Raw genomic sequence first — 25,794 nt, forward strand, 5'->3', positions numbered from 1 at the left:
GACTTCCATTGCTCCTATCATGCTCTCTGCTAAGGACTGCGTGGTGAATAAGGGTTTTGGTGGCTGATGTTTATGTTCCTTGACAGAATTAAGACTGTCCAACTCGATTATGTTCAGGAGAGTGATGACCAGCATTCGGGGCAGGCAGGAGCAGTAAATAATTTAGCCTGGAGAACTTACCTTGGTCTGCTTTTGACGCTCATGTAACTGAACGCCTCAACAAGGAGAGCATTTCACCCCCTTCCCCGGGAATCCTCCCTTGACGCGTTGAGTATCAGTGTCGGAGCTGCGTGACAAAGAGGGCTTTTGAGAATTGTCGCTTCACCTGTCTCCATTTTAGTCTTCTCCTTTCTAAGAACGGCTGTCCAGGACTGTCCGGTTTCCCAGCTCCGAAATAGCTTCATTTCAGTGTCTAGGAAGGAACTTTCTCTGGGTATCTCAAGACCCGATTATTTGATTGTCTTGGGGTTGTCCTAACACCCCCCACGTTCGGAGACTTCCAAAGTTAGTCCAAAGTGTTGAAACATTCTGAAGGTCACATTTGTGAAGTCTTTTATTTCCCAGAATGCAACGATGAGGAAGCCCCATTGGCTTGAGCTGCTTATGTCTGGCTGATCCCCGACCTCTTGTCATGAGCTTTCTCATGGGGTCACGGTAATTGGAAGGGACCTGAGTGGGACCCAACCTTTGTGTTACGGAGGGATGGCAGGGGCAGAAACTAACTCACACGGGCCCAAGTCCTGGAGGAATATCAACAGCAGCCTCTGAAACCCCTAATTCACAGCACAGAAAGTGCTTAGCAAAGGGATGAGTTGCTAATGGAAGTGGAAATACCCCAAATTACTAGCGTTTTAGCTTATCTCTGTATTTTACCTCAGAGGAAAATAATTGAAAAGTGTGGAGGAAAGACTACAGTTAATGCTCTCGGTCTGGGGAGGCCCATGGCCTTTCCCTGTGTTTGTTACTGCAATGTTATTCTAACATAAAAAATGAAGCATTCAGAGATTTATGGAAAGGCTTCTATAGATTGTTAGTCCAGTTGAAGGCCGAGCCCGAGCTTGCCAAAGACGCAGACCAGGTTTGGAGAGAGATTTCTTGGAGAACCTTCCAAGACCTTCTGGGTGACCCTATGGGAAGGGCGTATTGTAGTGCGGATTCTTGTTCAGCTGACACCGAACTCCATCCCGGCTCTGTCTTGGGAAGGTTTATTATTTATCCAAACTCTGCGTATCGCCTGCTTTATATTCTAGGAACAAGGTGTACCCTGTCTTTTGGGGTCATCTATCTGTTAAGAAAACATCAAATGACCATCACCTCTGTTGTATTTTTATTTATCTTGTTAAACATTTTTAATTATATTTTATCTGGCTTGGGAAACGGTTGACACTTCAGAGCTGGGTTCCCACATGGGCACAGAAGGTGCCAGCTCCTGGTGAATGGAATCTCTAACCCAGCTAAGGCAGTGCCTTTAAGAGGGGACTCAGGGCATTTTGTTCCCAGAATCCTCCTGTTCCCAGAAGAAAATAAGCTTCTTGGGGGCTGAGCTCCGTTGATTTGATTCTCCAGTACAGAGCACATAGTGGGGCTTGCTTTACTAAAACTGCGCAGAATTGTATTTTCAGCCTTCAGATTGGGACCGTTGCCTTTTTTGCTCATTCCAGTTGATGTGTCCACTCATCCGTGTACATTAGCTGCTGCTGAAAGGGGTGGTGATGATTCTCAGTTGTCTTCCCAGGTGTTTTTCCTGGAAGTTGCCACGAAAGAAGGCTTTTTTCCCTTGGAGATTTCAGTCCATTTGGGGGAAGACTCCTTTTAGCCTTGAAGGGATGTGGATCTCCAGCTCTTGGAAAGCATTTTCTGCAGCTCAAATGAAGACATTCCGTCAGAAGAGCCTCCGTTTTGTTTAACAAACGGAAAAGCCGAGGCTCCGATGGTTTATATTTTTGGAGAGGCACGGAGGAGTACGGTTGTGGCTTTAACGAGAAGCAGAGTGGGAGGGAGAGGCCGTGTTTGTAGTGTTCAGATATAGTGACGGGCAGGGCGCCATTCCTGTTTGGCTCCCAGTGGTTCAGCTGGGGTCAGCTGTCAAGACTAAGCGCTCGTTCCCCGACTCCTCCCTCGGTGATAGAAAGGATTTGGGGGCACCCTTCCCCTCAGTGGAAAGAAGAGTGTCCCAAAGTGGAGCGATTGAGGAGAGTGCCGAGTTCTCCGTCAGTGGGCGTATTCAAGTAGAAAGGAGATAACGATGTTTCAGAATGGTTCCCAAGGAGATTCGGGGTCAGGTGGCCTCTAGAATCCCTTTCCGCCCCGTAATAAGATCACTTTTGAATTTAACTTCACAGATGAACTGAGATATTCTAGTTGTTGAGTCCAGGCGGCCGGAAAACACTTCTTGAGCCCCCACTTTGTGCCAGTGACCGCGGCCTCTGCCCGGGGTGATCGAACCCTTCCGTGCACCCTCATGAAAATGCTGGCCCCTCAACTGTTTTTATGACAGTTTCCATGATTTGCTCCGGTCACGTCACTCGCCCCCCCAGTCCGGTTTCCTTTTATGGAAGGCAGAATGTTAAAAAAGAGAAGCCTGCGAGATAAAGAATCCTGGGTCAGGGAGGCCCAGTGCTCTCCCTGCCTTACAGTTTGTTCTTTTGGAAAGTGATGTTTTCTTTCCCCGGAGAAATCTGTTTATCCAATTTGGAAGCATCTCCATTTCCAGGGAAGTTATGAGAACCAGACCGCGGTAGGATGGGATTTATTGTGCGGTTACATGTGCTGGCTGGTGTTAACTTCACAAGGGGGCGTCCAGCCATCCCTGGTCAGCCTGATGATGGAGGTTACATCCCCCCACTCACCCTTGGTACTTTCTTAGATGAAATTTGTTATTATTTAAAAAAATAAATCAGTGCCAAGGCTGGTTAGACAGGAGGGTGGGGCCAGTCAGATGCCCCTGGGATTTTCCCCCGGCAGCCGGATTGAGGGGCCAGGGAGGGGTCCCCCCTTGTGTTAAGTGGAGGCGCTGGGTGGCTGGCTGCTGAGGGCCCTTCCCAACTAAGCCTGTAAATGGGCGATGAAGCCCTCAGGAAGCCGGGTACACATGCCTGTGGGGTCCAGATTCCCAAGATGGCCGTACCGTTGTGGAGTTCTGTTCTGATTCTCCGTCCTGCTGTGGAGGGGACTCGAGGCTGTGCTTGTGGAGAAGGAAACCCCCAGTGGCCCCGAAGGTCCCCCAAGGGCAGGGGTGGGATGCTTAATCTAGGCCCAAGGCCTCCTCAGAGAGCCCCGTCCCTCTTGGCAGACAGTAGGTCTCACCAAGCGGACCTTCATTTCCTCATCTGTAAAATGGGCACTCGCCAGTCCTTGGTTTCTTAGTGGCCATTCTGTTTTCCTCCGCATCGTCCCAGACTCATTGTACCTGACATCCTTAGGAGGCGGCTCCATGCGGTGGAAGCTACACTGGATTTTGACCCCACGCCCGATCCCGGCTCTGGGACCGGCTCCTCAGGCCTGGCCTTTGTGCTCTAAGTCGATCCCAAGTTGGGCGGATGGGCTGGCTCCCCGGGAGCTTCCTTCTTCTCCTCCCGGCAGTGTCAGGGACTCGCTGAAGCCGGGGCTCCTGAGGGTGGCGGGACCGCCCGCGGTTCCCAAGCCAGGCTGCGTCTGAGCCGCACGTGAGCGGGTGCCCCCCTGCCCCTCGTGGGCTGAGGAGCCCCGGCCGGGGGGTCCGGGTTTCCCACTGTGGGGGCCCCATCCTGGACCTGCTGGTTTTCTCCTTCCGGAGTCAGGTTGGGAAGTGGTTCTAGCTTTGACAGGAGACCTGTGGGGACCGCTTCGAGGAAAGGGGTAAAAGGGTTTCCAGGAGCCTTAGATGTCGTAGGTTCACCGGTATTTGACAGTTGGGGAAATTAAGGCCCGGATGGAGAATGCTGGGAAGCCGTCAGGGAGACGGTGCTCCTGCCCGTGAGTGTCGGTGATCAGGGCTTTGGGGGCCTGTCCCTCTGGGTCCCCATGAGAAGGTTCAGGTCAGCCGCCTCCCGGGCCATCGCTGGTCAGGAGGGAGACCCCCGTGTCCCCAGCGCCCTGGGAACGTCACCCGCCACTGCGGGAGAGGCCCCGGGGCCCTGGGCAGCCGGGAAGCCGCGGCCACGGAAGCGGGGCGCCCGTCCCCAGCTCAGAGTAAGGCGGGAGGGGCCTCTGCAGCTGGGAGCAGGGCCCCTGGGGGCGGCCCAGGCTGCGGGCCCCATTTTGTGCGGGTCCCAGTTGGCGGCGCCTTGGTCCGGCTCTGCCTCTGACTGCGTCTGGGCCCTGGGCGGAAGCCGGGAATGTGGAGAAACTCGGGATTTGCGTTTCAGGGGTTTTCTCTGGGCCCTCTGATGTCACACAGGTAAATGCAAGGGGAAGATGGGCGCATCTGGCGGCCGGACTGAGTCCATTTTGTTAACCTCACCCTGGCAAAATGCTTGTTCTTTGATGGCTGGAAATACAAGATTGCCAGCCAAGGCTGCCCTGCCAGAGCTCCCCCCCAGCTGGGACTCTGAGAAAGCCGTCCGTCAAACCCGGCCATCACCTCCCCTCGCCCCATTCCCCAGACAGTCACTGGAAGATAAATGATGCTCCCGAGCCCTCCCCGAGCAGTGGCCGAGAAGGGACTTCAGGTGACGCTCTCCCGGACATCGTCGGCCTTTAAGCAAAAGCTATGGATGAAGCGAGCTTGCTGAAGAACGGCCCACACTCTTAGCCCCCCACGCCTTCCTGAGAAGGGAGGAGCTTCCTCCTGGCGTGTCCAGAGCTGCAATTTAGCCTCTTAATTTAAAATCCAAAAGCTCTTCTTGGGCCGCCCTTATGTGTGGTTAGCTGCGGACTCGGGAGCCAGAGGGGTAGGGAGTGCTGATTATAGCCCTGGGGGAGAGGGCCACGGCGTGCCCATGATCACAAAGTCCAGGTAATCACAGACTAGCCGACTGCCAGGCTGAAGCAAATCGCCCGAAAGTAGGGCAAGCTTTGGGGCTCCGTTGTGAGGCAGCTTCTCTAAGTGCCCTCCACCTTGCTTGGGTGTTTGAGCCCCAGGATCCCCTGAGGCAACCCTGAGCCCAGCGGTCCCCTGAGGACTTCCCAAGAGCCCACTGGTCCCCTAAGGGCTTCCCAAGAGCCCATTGGTGCCCTAAGGACTTCCCAAGAGCCCATTGGTGCCCTAAGGACTTCCCAAGAGCCCATTAGTCCCCTAAGGACTTCCCAAGAGCCCACTGGTCCCCTAAGGACTTCCCAAGAGCCCGTTGGTCCCCTGAGGACTTCCAGAGAGCCAAGTGGTCCCCTCAGGAGTTCCCAAGAGCCCAGTCATCCCCTGGGGCATTCTCATAAGCAATCTGAATTGCTTTTTGACAGGTCTAGAGTGCCCAGTGTTTTCCTGACCTAAGTCCCTGAGCCCAATGGAAGAATCCTTCCTTCCTTCCTTCCTTCCTTCCTTCCTTCCTTCCTTCCTTCCTTCCTTCCTTCCTTCCTTCCTTCCTTCCTTCCTTCCTTCCTTCCTTCCTTCCTTCCTTCCTTCCTTCCTTCCTTCCTTCCTTCCTTCCTTCCTTTTTTCCTTCCTTCCTCTCTTCCTGTCTTCTTCCTTCCCTCCCTAACTGACTTGTTTGTTTAAGGGTCTCATTATTAACATTTTTAAAAGAAGAACATTATTTAAAAGTGACTTATCCTTTACTTTTTTTTTAAATTAAGAAATTAAACAGTATGGCTTCTGTATAGGTAGAAAAATTCTCCAGACAAAAGTGTCATCTTCTTTAGAGCAACACCATTCTATTAAAAATGTGTAGCCACGCGCTCAGAGATTTCAAGCTGGAACACATCGGAGAAGGTACCTTGTCCACACCTCTCAATTTTCAGATGAGGACACTGAGGAGCAGGAGATCAATTGACTTGTTTAAGATCTCATAGGGAGCTTGTTGGAGAACTGGGATGTGACTGGAGTTAATCCACAGCTCTCCCTTTGATCGCTTTTAAATGGATTTCTGCTTTTACGCTAGTCAGCTATTTTCTTTCCTAATCCCAAAATTGTGTGTGTGTGTGTGTGTGTGTGTGTGTGTGTGTGTGTGTGTGCGCGTGTGTTTTAGAGAAGCAGATGTATTTTTCTTTCCTTGTTTTTTAACATTCTTTACCACTACCCCTCCCCAAGGGTGTAGCATTATTTAATAATTAAGTTTTTATTTATTGTTTACATCAGAATCATTCAGAACTACACGCCTTTCCTCATTCTTGAAATTAATCTCCCCTTTACAATGAAGAAAAAAATTAAGCAAAAATCTTCTATGTGGTAATTTGTTTATCTGACAGTGTATCTGCCATTCAGACCTAGTGGTCCCCCACCTCTCTGCACAGATGAGGGTATTAGGTTCCCTTGATAAGTGCTCAGAAAACATAAATATATACACCTCGGCATGAAAAATCCATACCTCAGCCCCTCAGGGTGATCAGCCATTTGGATCCTGGATTGCAGTGTTAGTGGAACTTCATCGATAGAGTTCTTATTTGCCATGGGGACTCAGGATTCCATCCCTAAACCCATATATTCTTGGTCTAGAAAGAATTTCTCCTTTCATTTCTGCATAGAATTTGGTGTTGCTGCCAAAGACTGGAGAATAGAAATCCTCCCTGCCCCCAGTGATGGAACCTCTGTCTTTCTTTTGCCCCAGCCTTCTTCACCCAGGACTTTGAATTCCTTTTGGGAGACTTAGAAACTTGACATTTCAAAGAAGCTTCTTCCAAACAGTGTGTTTTGAGGTTGTTCTGATCTTTCAGGGTTGCCTCGCAAGATGGATGGGGCAATCTAAGCCTTCTTAAAATTGATGGAGCTTTGACCATGTGTTGCACATCTGAGTGGTAATTTAGGCTTTCAAATATGGATCCCTCCCCTCCCTTGGGGACAGAGCAAGCAAGCAAAATGGCTGCAGGCAGTGTGGTTCAGCGGAAAGAACCCAAGAAGCCTTGGGTTCAGATCCTGAATCTGGAGCTCATTAGCGCTATGGGCAAGACCTTGACCCTCTTGGGGGTTCGACTGCTCACATGTGAAACCAGGAGTTTGGTTCAGCAGAAAGAACCCAAGAAGCCTTGGGTTCAGATCCTGAATCTGGAGCTCATTAGCGCTATGGGCAAGATCTTGAACCTCTTGGGGGTTCGACTGCTCACATGTAGTCGAACTAGATGTTTGAACTAGATGACCTTCGAGTCAAGTAATAGAATGCCCTTATAGCATGACCTTGTATTGGGGATTTAACTTATGGGGTCAGTGTGCCCATCTTAACTCTGTTGTTGGGTTTGGGGCGCTCGCACTGGGACATGTGGGAAGCATGGAGTCAGATTCTGATTTCAAGGCATGTTTGAGTCTCTTGTTTTCTGAACTCATGGTTTTATGGGATGGGAAGATGATATTTTACGTCATTTGTCCTCTAACTTCCCCCTGTCCATTGGTCGCCTTCCAATTCTTTCCCTCCCTTTCAGTGTCTTTTGCTCTTTGCTGAAGGAGGCTGGGTGGGGCCACATTCAAGATCTTTGTAACTAGTTGAGAGAATTACTGCTCGGGAAACAGCGAGGTTTATGGGACTTGCGATTTTAGGCCCTGGGTGAACGAGGAAGTTTTTGTTCTTGTGCAGAAATACTCAAAATTGAGCAAAAAGTGAACGATATATCTTACTTCTATGCTGATAACTCACTTTAATGTGTCTTTTCAGTCTTAAGGAATTGTTGTTGAGAAAGAGTTTGGAAGGAGCTCCTCAGGACTGTTTTAAAAACATAAATATGGATTCCTCTCTCTATTATACTGGACTTTTCTGGCACTCGTCATTGGGAAGCTGCCATGTCTGAGTACCACAAATAGAAAAGTGTTTCAATAAAGTCATGTGTGATTTTAACAGTTTTTATTCTGTGTTTAGATGTGAAAATGTATTCCTCCAACAACATCTCATCAAGACAGACCGAGGGAAGGAAAATGACTGTTAAACACAAAATTACAAGTCAAGTTGTTCCTGCCTCTAAAAAATGATTTCTTTTTTCGGAAAAAACAAAGTTTTATTCAGATTCTTTTCAATCCAATAATCAGTTAGCCTTTAGGTTTTTGTCCACCTTGTCCCTTTTGAGGAAGAGAGGCAGAGGCTCTGCTTATTATCTGGGAAAGTTGGCTCCATTTTTCATTAAACAAAGAAACAAGCAGGCAGGGCGCTTCTTGGTTGATACCAATTGACTTGTCTTCTCTTCCCGAGGACATCTATGAGAAGTTTCACATTAGAAGGACCCGTGAGCATGGGCAGAGTTGATTTGCTAATCAGCTCTCTTTCTTGCTCATCCAAAATGTATGCATCTCTTGATTGGAAACTTTGACATCCTTTGTTCTTCAAGAACCTGGGTATCAGTGAATGCTGATGGCTCAAATTCAACTTGCATTATAAGTGAGTATTCCCGAGCTGTCAGAACTAAAATCACAGTAGGAACTGGACAGGAAATGGACCGGCTGTATGAGCAGGGACGGATCACAATGAGAATGGGAGGGAGGGAGACGTTGCCACCTTTCAGGCTTACTTTGCCTTTCTTTCCTGCAATTCCACCCCCACCCCCAGCTTCCTTCAAAGTTCAGGTCCCTGCTCATACAAGAAGTTTTTCCTGAATTCCTCCTGGTTGCTAGTGCCCTCCCCACCGGCTCAGACTTGGGGACGTTGGGTTTGTGCGTATGTGTGCCCGTGATTCCCTCCGGAGGAGTATAAGCTCTGGAAGGCAGGGACTGTGTCATTTTCCTTGTGTTTCTTTGGTACCCGACATAGAGGGACGTTTGCTGAATGAATGAACACAGTGGCAATGAATGCCCACCTTAATGAGATCACAGAAATACTGAAGAATATTGGAGCAAGTAATCAGTTACTTCTTGGGTTAGGTTTTGGTTTTTCTCCCAGAGGACCATAAGCTCGTCTCCCATCCATCAAGGCTCAGCTTCCTCATGTGTATCTCTGGTGCTGGATTTAATTGTCCTTCAAGTCTCCAGTTGAATAAATGGAGACATCTCAGCGGAAGACTTTGAGATCCACAATGGAGGTTATTAGCTACTCCAATGGGAGGCTGCCAAGCACTAAGTCTTGGGAGGCTTTTGATGCATCCTGTTATCAGTCATTCAGGAGGGGAAAAAAATCATCGAGATGCTTTGTTGTGTCTGTCTGGCCACTGGGGAGCAGGTCCTTCACTTCTCTTATTGCTTTGCTGGGTTTTATTATTATTATTTTTTGAACAAATGTTCTTCTCATAAACCCTGTGGAGAAATCAGGAGCCCCTCTTAGCGAGCCAGGGCCATCTCCAACGAGCTTCTCCCCGGTACCCATGCTTTGATATTCAGGCAACTACTGCTCCTTTCAATTCAGGGGAAAATTTGTGTTTCTCTCAAGCAATTTCCTGACAGGTGCCTCACGGCAGAGCCTGGGCTAACATATTGCTGCTCATAGAGTAGACACAATTATTTAATCATATGGAACTCCGAGTAATTATCCCTCAATCAGTCTCATCAGGCATGCACAGAAGGAAAGAATTGTGTAATCAGAGTGAATTTCACTGAAGGTCCAGACTTGGGGGGGTTAGGGGAGGGGTAGGGAGGGAGAAACATGTTTCTCTCAGGAGAGAAATCCAAGAATTGTTTTCATAGGCTCACGAAATCACAAATGGAGAAGCAGAAAGGCGAACTCTAGTCCCACACCTTCACTTTATAGAAGAAAAAACTGAGGATCAGGGAGGAGAAATGATTTCTCCAAGCTGCAGGAGCTCATGCAAATCAGAACCAGGATTGCCTCCCAGGACCTTTTCCCTTGACTTCTACTTCCTCCTTCATGGGATCAAAGCCTTGGGAAAGGAAGCCAATGCTCCCGTTTTGCAGATAAGGAAAGCGAGACCCAAGGAGATAAGGGATGATAGAATTAGAAGAGACTAGGAAGTCATTTCTTATCTTCAAGAAATTAGTTTTAGAGGCAGGCTTTGAACTCAGGTCCTCTAGTTCAGAGCCAGGGTTGTTTGTCCTTTGTCACACTGTCTCCTTCCCTTCTTCCTGTATCTCTGAGAGACTGGTTCTCTCCTCTTTGTCACTGGGTGCTCATTCCATGTTCTGTGTTCTCTGTCCATCCCTCTACCATCTCTCACCCAACAAGTATCTGGGAAGTTCTCGTGGCCACCCAGAAATCTGATGGTTCGCATTGGTAGTTGGTGGAGGACTGGCTGTCCCACCATGACTCATGACCCATCTTACTTTTTCTAGCACTTCAGGAAAACGACTGCTTTCTCTTGTTCTAGGAAACCATCCCCCAGCCTGTTTCGATTTCTTGTTCCCTCCCTGTCCCAGTCCATGAGCAGGAGGGGGATCTGGGGTGCTAAGGGCAGCTTTTCTAGAAGCTTTCTAAAGATCATCAAAGCTGGGATTCGTTCTCGGTCTCCTTGAAAATCCGACATCCATCTCGCTTTTATCCCTGGAGAGCAGCTTGGCCTGTTTGTGTCAAAATGAGTGGGAAGCTTGGGTAGCAAGGCAGAGGCTTGGATTTAAATGAAACCAAACCCAGCGGTACTCACTAACATAAGGGCTAAGGAAACGTCGTGACCGAGGAGAAAGATGGCTGGATTTGGAATTAAAAAACCTGGCCTTCGATCCTCTCTCTAGCTCTTCAGTCTGTGTGAACTTACTTGGGCAGATTGATTCCTTCTGTGGGTCTGAGTTTCCTCATACAACATGTGGACATTGGACTAGATTATCCATGAGCTTTCTTCCAAATTTAAATTTTACATTCGTTTACATAAAGCACAAAAGAAAATGAAAACTCGCAAAAAAATATTGTGAACATTAGAAAAAAGTGAATTCAAACAAACTTCATAACTGAAGTTCATGGTTTCAGATACAATCCTCTTCAGTTTTTTTGAATGTCTAAATATTCCTGTTTGCTAAGTTTATGAAAAAAAAAAAGATCTCTTTTTAATAGCAGCAATGTGGTTAGCCAACAGTTTGTCTGGAAAAGGTCTGTGGGTTTTATTGGACGGCAAGTTTGGTGTGAGTCAATGAGATGATAAAAGCAGAGAAGACCGGGTAGGGCTTGGAGAGGACTCTGGATCTGGAGGCCGAGGAGACCCCGGCTTCACCTTTGTTTGCCTCTAGCTGCGGCCTTTGGAATTTGGACAAGTCAGCTCATGTCTCTTTATCGCTTCCTCATCTGTACCTGGAGGGGCTTTGATTTCATGGCTTTTCCAGGTCTTCTCTTCTCTTTCATGAGCCTGTGACTAGATGGCTATCACAGATCCTTCTGGCTCTTTCATCAATGTTCTTGTGATTTAGAAAACAGAAAGCCTTTCATTTTATAGCGAAAGCACCAGGCTAGAGAAAACTGAAGTGGGTTCCTCCAATTCAAACAGGGAGCAAGCCGGGTTTGAACCTAAGACCTGCCCACTTCACCCTTAATCTCTTGTTCAAGATATTTTTGACTATACCGCAATTCCAAGATGTCAACTAAAAGGTCTTGGTTTGTATTAAGAGAAATTTTCAGGGATGAGGAGGGTGATGGGTCTCCTCCATGTGTATAGGAAGGACATCAATGAACTGGAGAACATCCAGAAGAGTAGCAAGGATGAAGAAGTTTACTTGGAGGATCTGAAGGGGTTTACCTGGAGGAGAAAAGACTCAAGGATGGTCATTTATTCCAAAGAGACAAAGAGAAATTAAATTTGTTCTGCTTGGCCTTAGAGCTAGAACAAGAAATAGTAGGTAGCTTTTTGGGTTTTTTTAAGAGAAAGTTAGGTGTAAGTAAGAGATCAGTTCCTAGCAATTGGAGCTGCCCAGAATTGGAAGGGGACCAATAACTTGTGTTGTGCAGTGGTTCTCTCCTTATTGGAGGTCTTCAGGTAGAGGCTGAAACCCTGTCCTTTCCTTAGACTTGCTGCAGGGAGTTTGGATAAAGTAGCTCTCCCAGCAGATTACGGCTCCCTCTTGAAACCTCAGTATCTTCATCCTTAAAATGACAGGATCACCCTACAGGACTCTTTGATCCCTCCCAGATCTAAATCTGTCTCCCACTGAAAGCTGAAATTCCATGGTTGGATTCAGGTGTGGATTTTTTAACTCACCTTGCTGAGTAGATTGATTGTACTGAAAATGCTATCTCCCGCTTTCCTTGTCAGCACCATGGCCAGATACCAACCAAAAGCATTGTGATGGCCTTTGCCTTTGTTTAAGGAGCAAGGAAGCTTCTTCAAGTTTAAGGGTGCAAAAAACATGTGAAATGAACCTATATTTCTGAAATTAGACCAGACACCGGGACTGATCACTCTCAATGGAAAAGAAAGCCGAGGAAAGGACGTCTAGGGAGAGGAGAGGGAGAGAGAACATCCGTATATTCTTTTTCAAAAATTGTCTCCATTTAGTGAATCCTTTTCGAATATTCTGGGCACAATTTATCACACTCCAGTGTATATTAAATAAATATTTGTAGATATTGGTCATGCATTAATGTGTCATTTGTCAGTGCAATTTTAGGTTTATGGAACCATCTGTTGCACGTGGAGTATTATTAACAAGGGGAGAGAAGTGGTTTATCATGGAATCTCACCTGAGTTGACAATCTGTCTAATTATTTCTGTTTGAGTGCAGCAATAGCATTTATAACTGACACTCCATTTCCAGTTTACTATGAGTAAATACTTGCAATTCTCAATCTCTTCTCCCCAGCTGTTATAAAACCACTATATTACAGTGTACATATAAAAGAGTCAGGGGAGTAAAGTATGGAGAAAACTGGGCATGGTTTTTCAGCGACCTGAATTTAGATCTGATCTTATTAACTATATGGCCACGGAGTAATTATTTTATCTCTGCCTTTTTCCTCACTTATAAATTGAGAATGATATTAATACCTATCACACCTAATACATGAGATCTTTGAGAGGCTGTATATAATTTCTATGAACCTTGATTTTCTCATCTGTAAAATGGATTGATAAAAAAATATTTGTAGTATTTATAAGGTTATTGTGAGTCTCAAATGAAGAATTAAGATAATGGACATTGTAAACTTTAAGAATCTATGTTGATCTGGTTGTTATAATTATCATGTATGTCATTTGTATATGTTTTCAAAAGATGTGAAACTACAATAAAAGGGAAGGGCAAATGTCCATTTAGTTCCTGAGAGAGACAGCATTCATGATGGATGTTGAGTTGAGATGAACTTCCTCTGTCCCATACTTCTCTGTGTGATTCTGGACAAGTCACTTATACTCTGTATCTTAGACAACTCTCTGAGCAGGATAGTTGCCCCTCTGTGTCTATGGAGAGAATTTCCACATTAGGATTTCTTCCACACCATCCAGATCGTTTTCTCCATTTCTTTGTGGCTATTTGCCTGGAACAGGATTTATTTTCAAGTAATCTCTGACTCATTTTTCCTTCATTTTCAATTTCATCCACACAAAATTATCTGTTGGTGTCTTCTAACTTTGTAAATACTGACTTCAGTTTCTAATGATATTGTATTACCAGTTCTTGGGTAGGGCAGAGACATTTTTGATTAAGTATGTGTTTCGTCAGCTCCAACGGAAACCCATCCACCCTTTTTTTATCCTGTGATTCTTTCCCATGACAATACAGAGGTTGTTCCATCCAAGGAGGATCTGCATGGGGCACAGAGACAGGGAGGAAGGGTCTTGTATTCCTTTTGTAATATTCTGGGTATACTGGTGTTGGTCCATCAGCATCCATCTGGTGACCCTGGACTGACCATGGTATCTTTTCCAGTCATCCATGTCCTGGGTGTTTCCTTTTGTGTTACTTTGCCTCTTAGTCATACTAAAGCTAGGCGATATAATGGATGGACCATTGAATCGGACTGGGAGACCGAGTCCTGCCTCAGGCACTTACTATATTATTTGTTTGACTCTGGATGAATCACCAAATCTGTGTCAGCCTCAACTTCCTCATCTATAAAATGGGCATAATGATAGCACCTAGCTTATAGGGTTGTTGTGACCATCAAATGAAATTATATGTATAAAGCTCTTTGTAAAAAGCTTCAATGTTAACTGTTATTATTATTATTATTATTATTTGTATTGCTACTACTACGATTATTTTTTATTTCACGGACACATCATTATTTATTATATGTTGCAACTTACCCATAATCACCCTGTGCTTTTCTTGACCTCTGCATGACTTGTAATTCTGAGTCTTAAGAAATCATGACTCTTGGATTTTGAGTATCTGGGAAACATCAGGATGTTCAATTGCAAGATGGTAGATCTGGATGGTAGATCTTTGCCATCCAGCTGATTTTCCCTATACCTTTTTTTTTTGGGGGGGGGGTCACTGTGAATATCATTGAGAAGAACACAAATATCCTGTTCTGGGGCATGGTTTAAGTGGTACAAGCCTTATTGTTTCCCTGAATGTATTCTACTTAAAACTCTCCATGACGCATAATTTCCTGATTCCATCCCTCCATCGTACTTCTTCTCATTCCTGAGATGCCCTTCAGCTGTTTGTACTTGCTAAACTCCTACCTATCACTGCAAGTTCAGCTCCATGGTCTCCCTTTGTTTGAAATATTCCCTCTTCTCCCTCACTGAAAAAGAGTCATTTCTTCCTTCAAAGTACCATGATAGCCTTTCCCCACATCTCATTCATTTCTTAGATTCAATTTCTTTTGCTTTAATTTTTCTTTTTTTAACGAAACATAAGTGATTGCAAGGGATAATGTCGTGTAAAAATTATCCTGGCATGGATTCTGTCAATACAAAGTTATTATTAAATAAAATAAAATTTAAAAAAAATAATTTTTCTTTTTTTTTTGTTATGAACTAATTTACCAACCACCAGCACACACAAACCTTCCCATAGCCCAGTGCAAACAGTAAAGGATGAATTTCTAACATGTACGATTTTTAAAGTATATATTGAATTTTCAATGGCAGCTCCAACACCGCCCTGCTTGTTTTTGTTCCCTTCTCAACTTCTCTCCACTCTTGCCTGTGTATTTTGGAAATATTTTCTTGTCTCTTTTCTTTTTAATTTTTTTCTGGCATTATAATTATTGTCTCCTCATTTCCCCCTCCATTTTTCTCTGCCCCTCCACACTGTCTCTTGCAACAAGGATAGTCAAGGAGTACTCTTAGATTTCATTTCATATCGTAATTATTTGTTTTTTAAATCAATTGTATTTCTTTTATTAGAATCTAATTTCCTATCACTAGCCCTGAACTCAGAAAGACCTGAATTCAAATCTGGTCTCAGAGACTTAATACTTCCTAGTCGAGTAACCCTGGGCAAGTCACTTAACCCCAATTGCCTCAGGGGAAAAAAAGAATTTAATCTCCTTAAGGGAGTGGCTGTATTTTATTCTCCTACCCTACCTAGTACCTGCTTCTACTTTTCTTTGGTGGACTTGAATATTCCTTGATTTAAACCCTCCCTGTCATAGTACAGGTTGCCCTCTTTCCATTCCTTCTTTTCTGTTCTGGGACTCTTGCTGGGATGTTTCCTGTATTCTCCATGAGGGTCATCTGCCCAGCCAGGAGCCTTCCTTCTCCAGACCTCATTTGAGTCTCAGTGCTACTTGGAAGCCATATGTTAGCTCTCCCTCCCCTTGGCAACAGGCCCTGTCCAGCTCCCTGTCCTTGTAGCTATCCATCTGATGATTCCCCCCGGGCTACTTTCCCTGCCTGTGTCTTGCTGTTACCTCTTGCCTCTGCCCACCACACGGATCTCCTTTGCCAACTGGAACTCTTCCAAGACCATCTCGAAGCCGCGCATCACGACCGGGAGAATATCGGTGTTTACAAAGCATCGGCCTTGAACGTTGAGGGCTGTTAATTACTGCTTATTAAAGCAATTTTTTGCTGCCCTTAGGTCCCTTCTGTGTGGCTCTCCAAGTCTTACCCTGTAATTTGTCCACTTTCACTTCCTGGTCCTCCATCCCTTCAGACTCTTTGCTCCAGACCACTTGATAGATGCTTCCTCAAATAAGGACCGTCCTTATCTCCATTTGCCATCGACTCATATGCCATAAGAGGTTTTTCTCTTTGTCTGAACAGCAGTAAACGAGTTTGCTTTATAACAAATCCAATATGGTAGCACATTAATGCAGAGTGCTCCTTGAATGTTCTTTCAGTCACCATTAGGAGGGCTCTTTAATCACTTAGAGCAGAGGAAAGATGACTATGAGAATTTAGGGGGTTTTTTATTCAATGAATATCAAGTGTGAGCCGGCCTTTGATTTGTGGTTTAAGGAGAAAGGTCGAGAGAGGAACAGGATGGAGTAGAGAGTCGGGAAATCTCGGGTTCAGATCCCACCACTGAAATTCACAGCCGGTGATGGCCAACTTGATGCCTTCTCTGAACTAGAGACAAGTTTCTGAGAGAAAAACTTATGGAGGGAGCACCAGCCCTGCAGGCAGGAGGACCTGGGCTCAGAGCTGGCTCCAGCCACTTACTAGCTGTGTGACCCTGGGCAAGGCACTTAAGCCTAACTACCTCCTGAAAAAGAGGGAAAGGAAATAGCTTGTTCCAAGGTGGCCAGGATGACGGGCTCATGTTTGTATGAAAACTATGGTTCGGTAGCATTTTCTACAACTTGGGGGACTGGATTTCTTCAGCATGGCCCTGCCCTCACCTGGGACTGTCTGCTGGAAGTGGCCCAGAACCAGCAGCCATGAGCTGGTGCTGACGGCGACATGAGGAAGACTCCAGCTCCGGATTGAATTACACATCCTTCCCCACCCCCACGTCCCTCTGGGCCTTTATTGGCCGCCCTGGCTTCCAGGCCAGCTCCTTGTCAAGAGCCCTTTCCTTGAAGGCAGCCAGGGGAGCATCAGGAGGCAGAGATCTTCCTCTGCCCTCACAGCTAGAGCTTTTGTATTATTTTCATTTGTTAATTAGGAAAGTTCTGTGTGCTGAGTTAAAGTCTGGGTACATGGAGAAGTTTATCTAGATCTCTTTCTCTTCTCCCTCCCTCTCTGCCCCCTCTTTCTTTTTTCCCTCTCCTTCTGTCTATCTCTGTGTGTTTTTGTATTTCTCTGTCTCCCTCTCCCTTTCTCCCCACCTCTGTCTCTTTCCCTCTCTCTATCTCTCTCTCTCTCCTCTCCCCCAATAACCTATAATGTTTGGCCCAATTTCTGTAAAATCTGTACCAGGTTCTTTGTAAGCGGCCGGCCCGACCCCCCGACTCTAGTATTGGGAGTTTCTGGAGGCTCTGGCCGCATTTCTCAGCCTATTTCCCGCATCCTGTGAAGTCCCTGAAGAATGTCAGTTCCTCAGTCATGGGGACGGTTTCTTCCTTGTCTTTGCATGTATCTCCAGTGTCTCCCACAGCGCCAGGTCCTTGGTCCTTCCCACAGTACAGACAAACAGACACAGGTGAGCCATGGGCCAGGTGTGACGTGTTTGGTCCCGGAACCAGGCGAATCTAAGGCTGGACCCCAGGCCTTCTCTCCAGGAGGTCAGGAGCTAGGACAGCAGAGATGGGAAAATAAATCAGGAGCCCAGGAGCCTGGCGTGCTGGGGGTGGATGGAGTAGTGGGCTGTTTTAGATGGGGAGATGAGGACCCGAGAGATTCCTGCCAGGGAGGGAGCTCGGTGGCTGGTCCACGTCTATCTCAGGTACCCTCCATTCTCCAGCCTCCTGGCCCGGTCATGCTTTAGTCAGAAGAGTTAGTTGGTGAAGAGTGTGTTAGACCTAGAATCAGGGAGAACTGAGCTCAAAACCAGGTTGCGGCCCTAGGCAAGGCGCTCCACTTCTATTTGCCTCGGTTTACCCATCTGCAGAAAGATAGCAGTAGCCCCTCCCTCCCAGGGTTGTTGTGAAGATAAATCGAGGTTATGTTTGTGCGGTGCTTTGCGGATAATTTGCTGTAGAAACGCTTGATGTGATTAATACATGCGATGTGTCATGTCATTTGTGAGACGAGAGGGTTTCATGACTGGCAGTGGGCCCACGGGGAGTGTCCCCATCAGCCTCCAGAACGCCGTCAGGTCTCCGCACGGGCCGGGATGTCTGGGAAAGGGGCCGACCCCGGCCCCGAGTCTGTCGCGGCCCCGTTAATTGTCTCGACACAGATCGAGTATTTGGACATATTGCAGGCCGTGGGAATATGTTCTTTTCTGGATTAGGGTTAATCTTCTCATATCCCTAAATTAACCCTAAAAACAGTGATTTCTGGGTCAGACCAAGGCTTTGTCATTTGCAAGATCAAAAACCAGTGACTTAGGTTAGAATATTTGTAAAAGGCCGTGGCTTTTTGTCATGAGATAGAAACCGGAGCTCGGGTTACACGCCGCCGTGGATCCTCAGCGTTTCTCTGTGTCCCGGACCTTAATGTCTCCTAGTGCTTGGCTTTATCTGGGGGGCGCTTTCCTTGTCAGCGCCCATCTCGGGGTCTCGAGGTTCTGAGTGCCGGCGCCTGGAGGCGGGAACACCTGAGCCTCAGACACCAGCTGTGTGACCCTGGACGAGTCACCCTGCTGGCTTCAGGTTCCTGGCAAACTATGGCCGAGTCTCTGCCGAGAAATCCCCCAAAGGGTCGCAACGAGTCAGAGAGGACTAAACGACTCAGTAGCAATCATTTCAACTCCGCTGCCTTCTTCTTAGTAGGAGTATCTACTTTTTGTGGGATATTGTGGTTGAAGCATTCAGCGTTCTGAGGGCAACCTAGTGCTTCCTCCTCCTCCCTCTGCTCCTCTTCTTCCTCCTCCCCCTGCTCTTCTTCTTCCTCCTCCTCTCCTCCTTCTCCTCTTCTTCCTTCTCATCTTCCTCCTTCTTGTCTTCCTCTTCCTCCCATTCCCCCTCTAGTCCCTACCTTACAGGCTTATTGGAAGGCTGAGACCATGGAATAGCCACAAAGTGCTAGGCAAACTTTAACGCCCCTTTAGAGAGCCCTTTAAGGTTCCCAAAGTGCTTTAAAGTTTTGCCTTACGGGGTCCTCCCCATGACCCTGGCGAGTTGCTGCTGTTGTTTCCCTAGTTTACAGATCGAGGGTGAGAGGGGTTAAGTGACTTGCCCGGAGCCACAGAGCTTCCTTCTCTAACTGGATCCGAACTCAGGTGCCCCCGGTCCCCAGGGCTCGCGTCCTGCCCCCTGAGGTGTCCCCAGAGGATGCCAGCTGCTAGGAAGGGGGTGCTCACGTGCCCGGAGGCTGCTGCCTCTGACCGCAGCTAGTGTTCATTCTTTGAATTCTGCAGTGTAAACACATGTGATTTGGGCCCTTTTATGGACGCGGCGACTCAGGAGTTCTGAATGTGGGTCCAGCTGACGCAACCCTTGTGTGTGTTTCAATTCATGTTTTGAATCCATAGTGATGGAGATTGTTTGCTCTGCTGAGGTATTTTCCTAGTCTTGTGCAAGCTTCTGTTAAGAAATCATCTTTTCATTTTATTTTTTTAAGCAAGCGATCATTCACCAGTGTGATATCTGTTTAATGTTGTCTAACTCTGTGCTTGGCGTCCCCTTCAAAATAATAAGCATTGATTAAGCACCTGCTGCATACCGAACATTGTGTTAAATGCTGGTACATGCAAAGGCAGAAATCCTCAGAGAGCTTACCTCTCATGGCGATCACATGACCCTACGCTAGGACATACTAAGCATGGGGACTGAAGCTGGGAAGTCCCGTCCTTGACCAGCACAATTTTCTCTGCAAATTGTAGTTTCCAGAAAGTTGCTGAAGCAGTAATGATTAAGTGATTTCCCAGAGTCATACAGCCAAAAAATAGAGACAAGGGGGAAAATCAGAGACCCTTAAGAGGGTACTTAAGTCCTGAAGGTGTGAAAGGGACGCTTGGGTTCCGCACTGTCCACCACTCCTCCATGTTGGAGTCAGGGTTAGAATACAGAGAAGCTGCTCAGCTGCTCTCAGTGGACCATGTGCTTTGAGGTGTATTTCGGGGATGAGGAGGTCCCATTTCACACACAGTATGGCTCCATCCCGGCCCTCTGAGACCGATCACATGAGTGGAGAATAGTTGGGCCGACTGGCTCTCACTGCGAGGCCGGACGAGCCTGGAACTATTGGAGAGCGAGCTCCACGCCGGGCGGCCCAGAGCCAAACCGCCCAGGCGGGTGCGATCGAAAGCGTCGGGCTCTGATTTTGGTTTCCGTTTCCTCCCTGTACTTCACAGGCTTTTGTCTGGTGGGAGGGGTGTGATTGTCTGGAGAGAATCTGGGCGTCCCAGCTTTCTGACATCTGCCTCCCCCTTCGCTGTTTTACAGATGCGTTCGTGAACAGCCAGGAATGGACGCTGAGTCGGTCTGTGCCAGAGCTGAAAGTGGTGAGTAATCCATTTCTCTGTTTCTGTGGGTGTCTGTGTTCGGCCCCTTTCTCGCTTTGCTAGAGCCGGGGGACGGACGTCTGCCGAGACAGAAGAGCAGAGCTTTCCTGAAGCCGTGGGGAAGGTCTGCTCGTGGGAGGCAGCTCGCCCACAGCTGAGGGTCTACACCCCTTTTCAGACAGAGCCCGGCCAAGGGTGCCCCAGGCTTCTCTCTGACGGGCTGGATTTCTGGCCTCTGGGTCCTGTTTCCAGGATCCGCATCCTTCCCACTGCCTCTTGGATGGTGAAGAGTCTCTCTTTGACCCAAGCAAGACTTTACATTTTCCTATTGCAAGTCCTGGACACAATGCGCAGAAAGCCCGGGCGGTACGGTGGCTTATTCCAGGTGTGAATCCCAAACTGGCCCCTTACGCCCGTGTGACTTTGTCTGCCACCCAATGTCCCCGAGCACCAGTTTCCTTACCAAGCTGCCCCGAGGTCCCAGCCAGGCTGGTTCTGGGCGCTGTGATCTATAACACGGGGCACTTGGACTTCCCTCGGGGATCTCGCAGCTAGAAGGCTTCGATGCTACATAACGGAACTCTTTGGTCCCCTTATTTTATCTATGAACTATTGGCCGTCCCAGTCCTAAGAAGGTAGTCTCAGCTGGGCCTCGGTTTGCTCCTCTGGTCACCGACTCATTTGGCTTTCGACCTAAAATCCCTTGTCTCAGTGGTGGAGCCTCCGTGAGCTTCCTCCCATAGGATTCACTTCCAGATTCCCTCCTCATCCCCTCCTTTTGTTACACTATTACTATTCGGTCTCTTTAGTTCTAAGGACTTGATAGCGACTTTGTATATAGTCTAGACTCCCTTTGGCTCACCCCTTGGGTAGAATGTAAGCCTTCCGAGGGCAGGAGCAGTTTACTTTTGGGCAGTGTCTAGCGTCTGCTCTGGAAAAATGTCAATGGCATTTGTTGAGTCTTGAGTAAAGTGCACATTCAAAATAAATAAACTTACTAGGAAAAAAAAAAACTTAAGTGGAACTGACCATGATAAATGCAGTGGTCGAAGTGGGGGGGACCCAGTTCAGCAAACAAATCTTTTTTTTTTTAAGGATTTGCAAATGTATTGTTTATTATTATCAATAAACAATAAGCAAAGCAAGATCTTTGATTCTCTATACTTTTTAATCAAGTATGTGACAGTGAAGATAAGATCTGCTAAATATCTTTTTTTTAAATATTTTATTTTATTTTATTTTATAATGACTTTTTATTGACAGAATCCATGTCAGGGTAATTTTTTTACAACATTATCCCTTGCACTTGCTTCTGTTCCGATTTTTCCCCTCCCTCCCTCCACCCCCTCCCCCAGATGGCAAGCAGTCCTATATATGTTAGATAGGTTGCAGTATATCCTAGATACAATATATGTTTGCAGAACCGAACAGTTCTCTTGTTGCTCAGGGAGAATTGGGTTCAGAAGGTAGAAATAACCCGGGAAGAAAAACAAAAATGCAGATAGTTCACATTCATTTCCCAGTGTTCTTTCTTTGGGTGTAGCTGTTTCTGTCCATGATTGATCAGTTGGAACTGAGTTAGAATCTGTCTTTGTCAAAGAAATCCACTTCCATGAGAATACATCCTCATACAATATCGTTGTTGAAGTGTATAATGATCTCCTGGTTCTGCTCATTTCACTCAGCATCAGTTCATGTAAGTCTCGCCAGTCCTCTCTGTATTCATCCTGCTGGTCATTCCTTACAGAACAATAATATTCCATAACATTCATATACCACAATTTACCCAGATTCTCCAATTGATGGGCATCCATTCAATTTCCAGTTTCTAGCCACTACAAACAGGGCTGCCACAAACATTTTGTGCCTACTATTTGTTAAGCACTGGGATACAAAACCAGAACTGAAATTGGCCATGGCAGATTATTCCCTTTTTCTGTTTTAAAAGCTCCTGATCTGCACCCAGAGAGAAGGCTGTGGAGACTGAGTGTGGATCACCACATAGTATTTTCACTGTTTTTGTGGTTTTTCCCTTGCATTTTTTTCTTTTTTCATTTTTTTCCCTTTTTAATCTGATTTTTTCTTATACAGCAAGATAATTGTGGAAATATATATATATATATTTGAATCATATATATATATGAATCACACATGTTTAACCTATATTGTATTATTTGCTATCTAGGGGAGGGAGTGGGGGAAAGGAGGGAAAAAATTTGGAACACAAGGTTTTCCAAGGGTGAATGCTGAAAATTATTTCTGTGTATATTTTGGGGGGAAAAGCTTTTATTCTAGTAATAATAATAAATTGCACCTGGTTTTTCACATCACCTTTATCCCTTCTTGTTCTCTATCCAGAGAACGATTCTTATGATAATAAAGACATCAGCATTTAATTTTTTAAAGGCATGCTATAAACGTATTTTATGACTCGCAAATAGAACTGATCTGTGAGTGATAAAAACAAGTTGGTGAGTAAGTGACCATTTCTCAGAAAAAGCCCATGCAGAGATTCCTTGACCAGCCTCAAAGCCACCGGCAAGGGGATAATCCAGACTAAAGCTTTCTCTTGGGCTGGACTTCCCATCCCAGTCGGGTTAGGTTTGTGGGCAAAGAAGACAAAGAGAATTGATCCTGAATTGGGGGTAATTGTGGGTACACGGGGAAAGCCACCGATGAAAGAAGGGGTCCAGATATAAACTACAAATATCACTTGGGGAAACCAGGTTGATGATTCAGTTGTACTTTGAAGAAGCAGGTGCCTCTGGATTTGGAATTGGAAGATGTGAGTTCGAGTCTCCTCTGTAGCCCTTCTGCCCTCTGGGGATCAGTTTCCCCATCTGTAAAATGAGGGCATTCGATGCCCTGCCCTCCGAATCCCTCCTGCCTCAGGTCTATGTTCCTTCCATTAGGTGACCTGCATTTCTGACTTAACTTAGCCATGGTTGCAGTTTTTGAGTTGGGAGTTCAGAAGGCAAGCTCCAGCTGCCGGCGCTCAGCGTAATGTGCTTTCCACCATTACCTTCTGACCCGAGATAGCGTGAAAACACTCATTATCACACCAGGAGTGAAGTAATCCAAACTCTCCCCTCGCTGCCGTTTTCTCCATTTTCAGCCGGTGGGGAAGGGGCGGCTTTGTCTCCCTGTCGGCTCCATTTCCCAGAAATCGGGTCAGTCACAGAAAGAAAAGGAGCCGCCAAATTCTCTTATTCGATAAACATTGACAGGATGCCCTCCTTGAGCAGAGTCCTTTGCAGCCATGAGGAGGTACAAAGGTGAACAACACGCTTCCCTCCCTCACTGTAAATATGTCTTTTCTCCCCTGCCATGGCCTTAAGAGAAGGAGGTGACCCCCCTTCCCCGATTCTGTAGAATTTAATGTTCCAGTGAGGGTCAGAGTCCATCATTTCTTATGTTGAAATGAGCGGCTCTTTGGATAAAAAAAAGGTTTTATTGGGGAGAAAGACCTATAAAAGTACGGCCAACAATAAGTCATTCAGGTAAAGGGAACAGTCCTTATTCGGCTCCTCCTGCGTTGGAAGGGGCCCCTCCGAAATAAATCTGGGGATGACAAAGGGGCAAAGCCTCCTCGATTCTTTCTCAGGTTTTCTGCTTGGCTGCCTCATCAGGCTGTCTCAGCTTCTTCCTCTGTGTAATTATGCCTTCAGGGTCTCCCTGTCTGGGAGGGGAGAGGCAGCCCCTGAGCTGAGTGACATGGCCAAGAGGGTTCCCCTGACAATCCCCTCTCTAATGAGGACAGAATTGCAGGCTTTGAATGGACCCGGATCCATCTGGGCCCGGGCTGCCTTGTGGAATAAATCTATGCAAGAAAACCACAAGGGAGGTGGATAGCTAACAGGCTGAGATCTCGAAAAGGATTGTGGACAAAGGTTAGTTACATTTATGTAAATAAGTGGCCATTTTTTCCCAGAAAAAGGAACTGAGGTTTCTATAAATTTCTATTGATCTTATTTTTTTTATCTCTAATTTCCAAATATATCTCTCCTTTCCCCCAGAGAACTATTCCTTGGAGCAAAGAATAAAAATTAAAGAGGGAGAAAACGTAATTCAGCAAACCTAACCTCTAGAATGATTGACATTATATCCAGTATCTTGTAGCGATGGACCCCCATCTCTGCAGAGGAGGGAGGGAAGTACAGGTTATTTTAATATATACATATATATTATACAATTAAATATATGTTAATGTTAGAGCATGTACTTTATATACAATATGTATTACGTATAATATATATTACATATAACACATTATATAGAGATTATATGTAACATATATAATATAACATAATAATTTAATTATTCTATATTATAGAATGCAATGGAAGTAATAGCAGTTCTGTTGAAATGGGTTTGGATTTTCAATGCGAGGTCCTGGATGGTCGCATGCAATGGTTCGCCCTTTGCTTATTATTTATAATAACGAAACCTCAGGTGTGTTTGTCATATTCAGCACTCTGTGACCCCATTTGGGGCTTTCTTGGCAGGGATACCGGAGTGCTTTGTTTGCCATTTCCTTTTTTAGCTCATTTTCCAGAAGAGAAAATGGAGGCACAAGAGTTTAATTACTTTATTACGCAGCTACTGAGTGTGTGAAGCCCAGCTCTGGGGCGGGTGCTCTGTGGCTGCCCTGTCTGGGTGTACGTCATCTTAACCGGGGCAGCTTTGTCTGTCCAGGACACCATGGCTATCGGCTGCCCTTATTCAGCAGTGATGATTGTCCATCTGTTTGTGCATAAAAGAGCCTCTGACTCCTGGTGCCATTTTCCTTCCATTTCATCAGGAACAAAGAGAAAGAAATGGAGGATTGGAAAGTCACTGAGAATCTGTAATCCCGTAATGGCCAGATCTTGCCCATGAGCCCATCACAGAGAAAGCCCTTTCCACCGCAGCCATCGTCTTGCCTCTGCTCTGTCCACCCTCCACGCCATCTGACCTGTAATAGAGTTCATTCTGGAGCCCTTGCTTTGGACGGGACCGAACTTCTGTCCTATCTACCTCTTCCACCTCAGACATATCACCTTTCTGGACCTTCTTGTTGCCATCAGCCCCATTACACCTTAACTCCCTCTGTCTTCTGGCTCTTTTCAGAAAAACAGGCCAGTGCTACCATTGCTGCTGGGAAAGACCCATCGATCCTTCCCCTAACCAGCTCTTTGCCTTCCCAGAATCCAAAACTCTTCCATGTGTGTCTCCTCTTGTTTGAATGTAAGCTCCCTGAGCTAAGGCCTGTCTCCCTTTTGTATTTGTAAACTCTGGGCTTTTCATAATTCTTGCCACATCCTAAATGCCCTTTTCCTTCCTTCCTTCATGCAGTTCTTAGGAAAAAGCTCCAAATCTCCAAGCAGTATTTTTCAGAGATTAATTATCGTTAATAAACCAAAAACTCAATACTTAGAAGAAACCTTATCAGTGATCTCGTTCAGCCTAATATTTTTTGGTTCTCCTCTTTTACTTTCTTATTCTCAATCCTG

The 25,794-nt window shown here is 46.2% G+C and overlaps 1 protein-coding gene across 8 annotated transcripts in view; it reads left to right on the forward strand.

Moving 5' to 3' along the window:
* Positions 1-25,794, forward strand: part of AGAP1 (ArfGAP with GTPase domain, ankyrin repeat and PH domain 1) — a 612,588-nt gene that overhangs the window by 222,873 nt on the left and 363,921 nt on the right. For all 8 annotated transcript variants that reach the window (XM_051999115.1, XM_051999116.1, XM_051999117.1 and 5 more), the window contains exon 2: positions 20,244-20,302. In XM_051999115.1, the coding sequence (XP_051855075.1) occupies positions 20,244-20,302 (59 nt within the window). The remainder of the gene's footprint in view (positions 1-20,243; positions 20,303-25,794) is intronic.

The sequence above is a fragment of the Antechinus flavipes genome, chromosome 4, assembly GCF_016432865.1.
Source record: "Antechinus flavipes isolate AdamAnt ecotype Samford, QLD, Australia chromosome 4, AdamAnt_v2, whole genome shotgun sequence".
Taxonomy (NCBI): domain Eukaryota; kingdom Metazoa; phylum Chordata; class Mammalia; order Dasyuromorphia; family Dasyuridae; genus Antechinus; species Antechinus flavipes.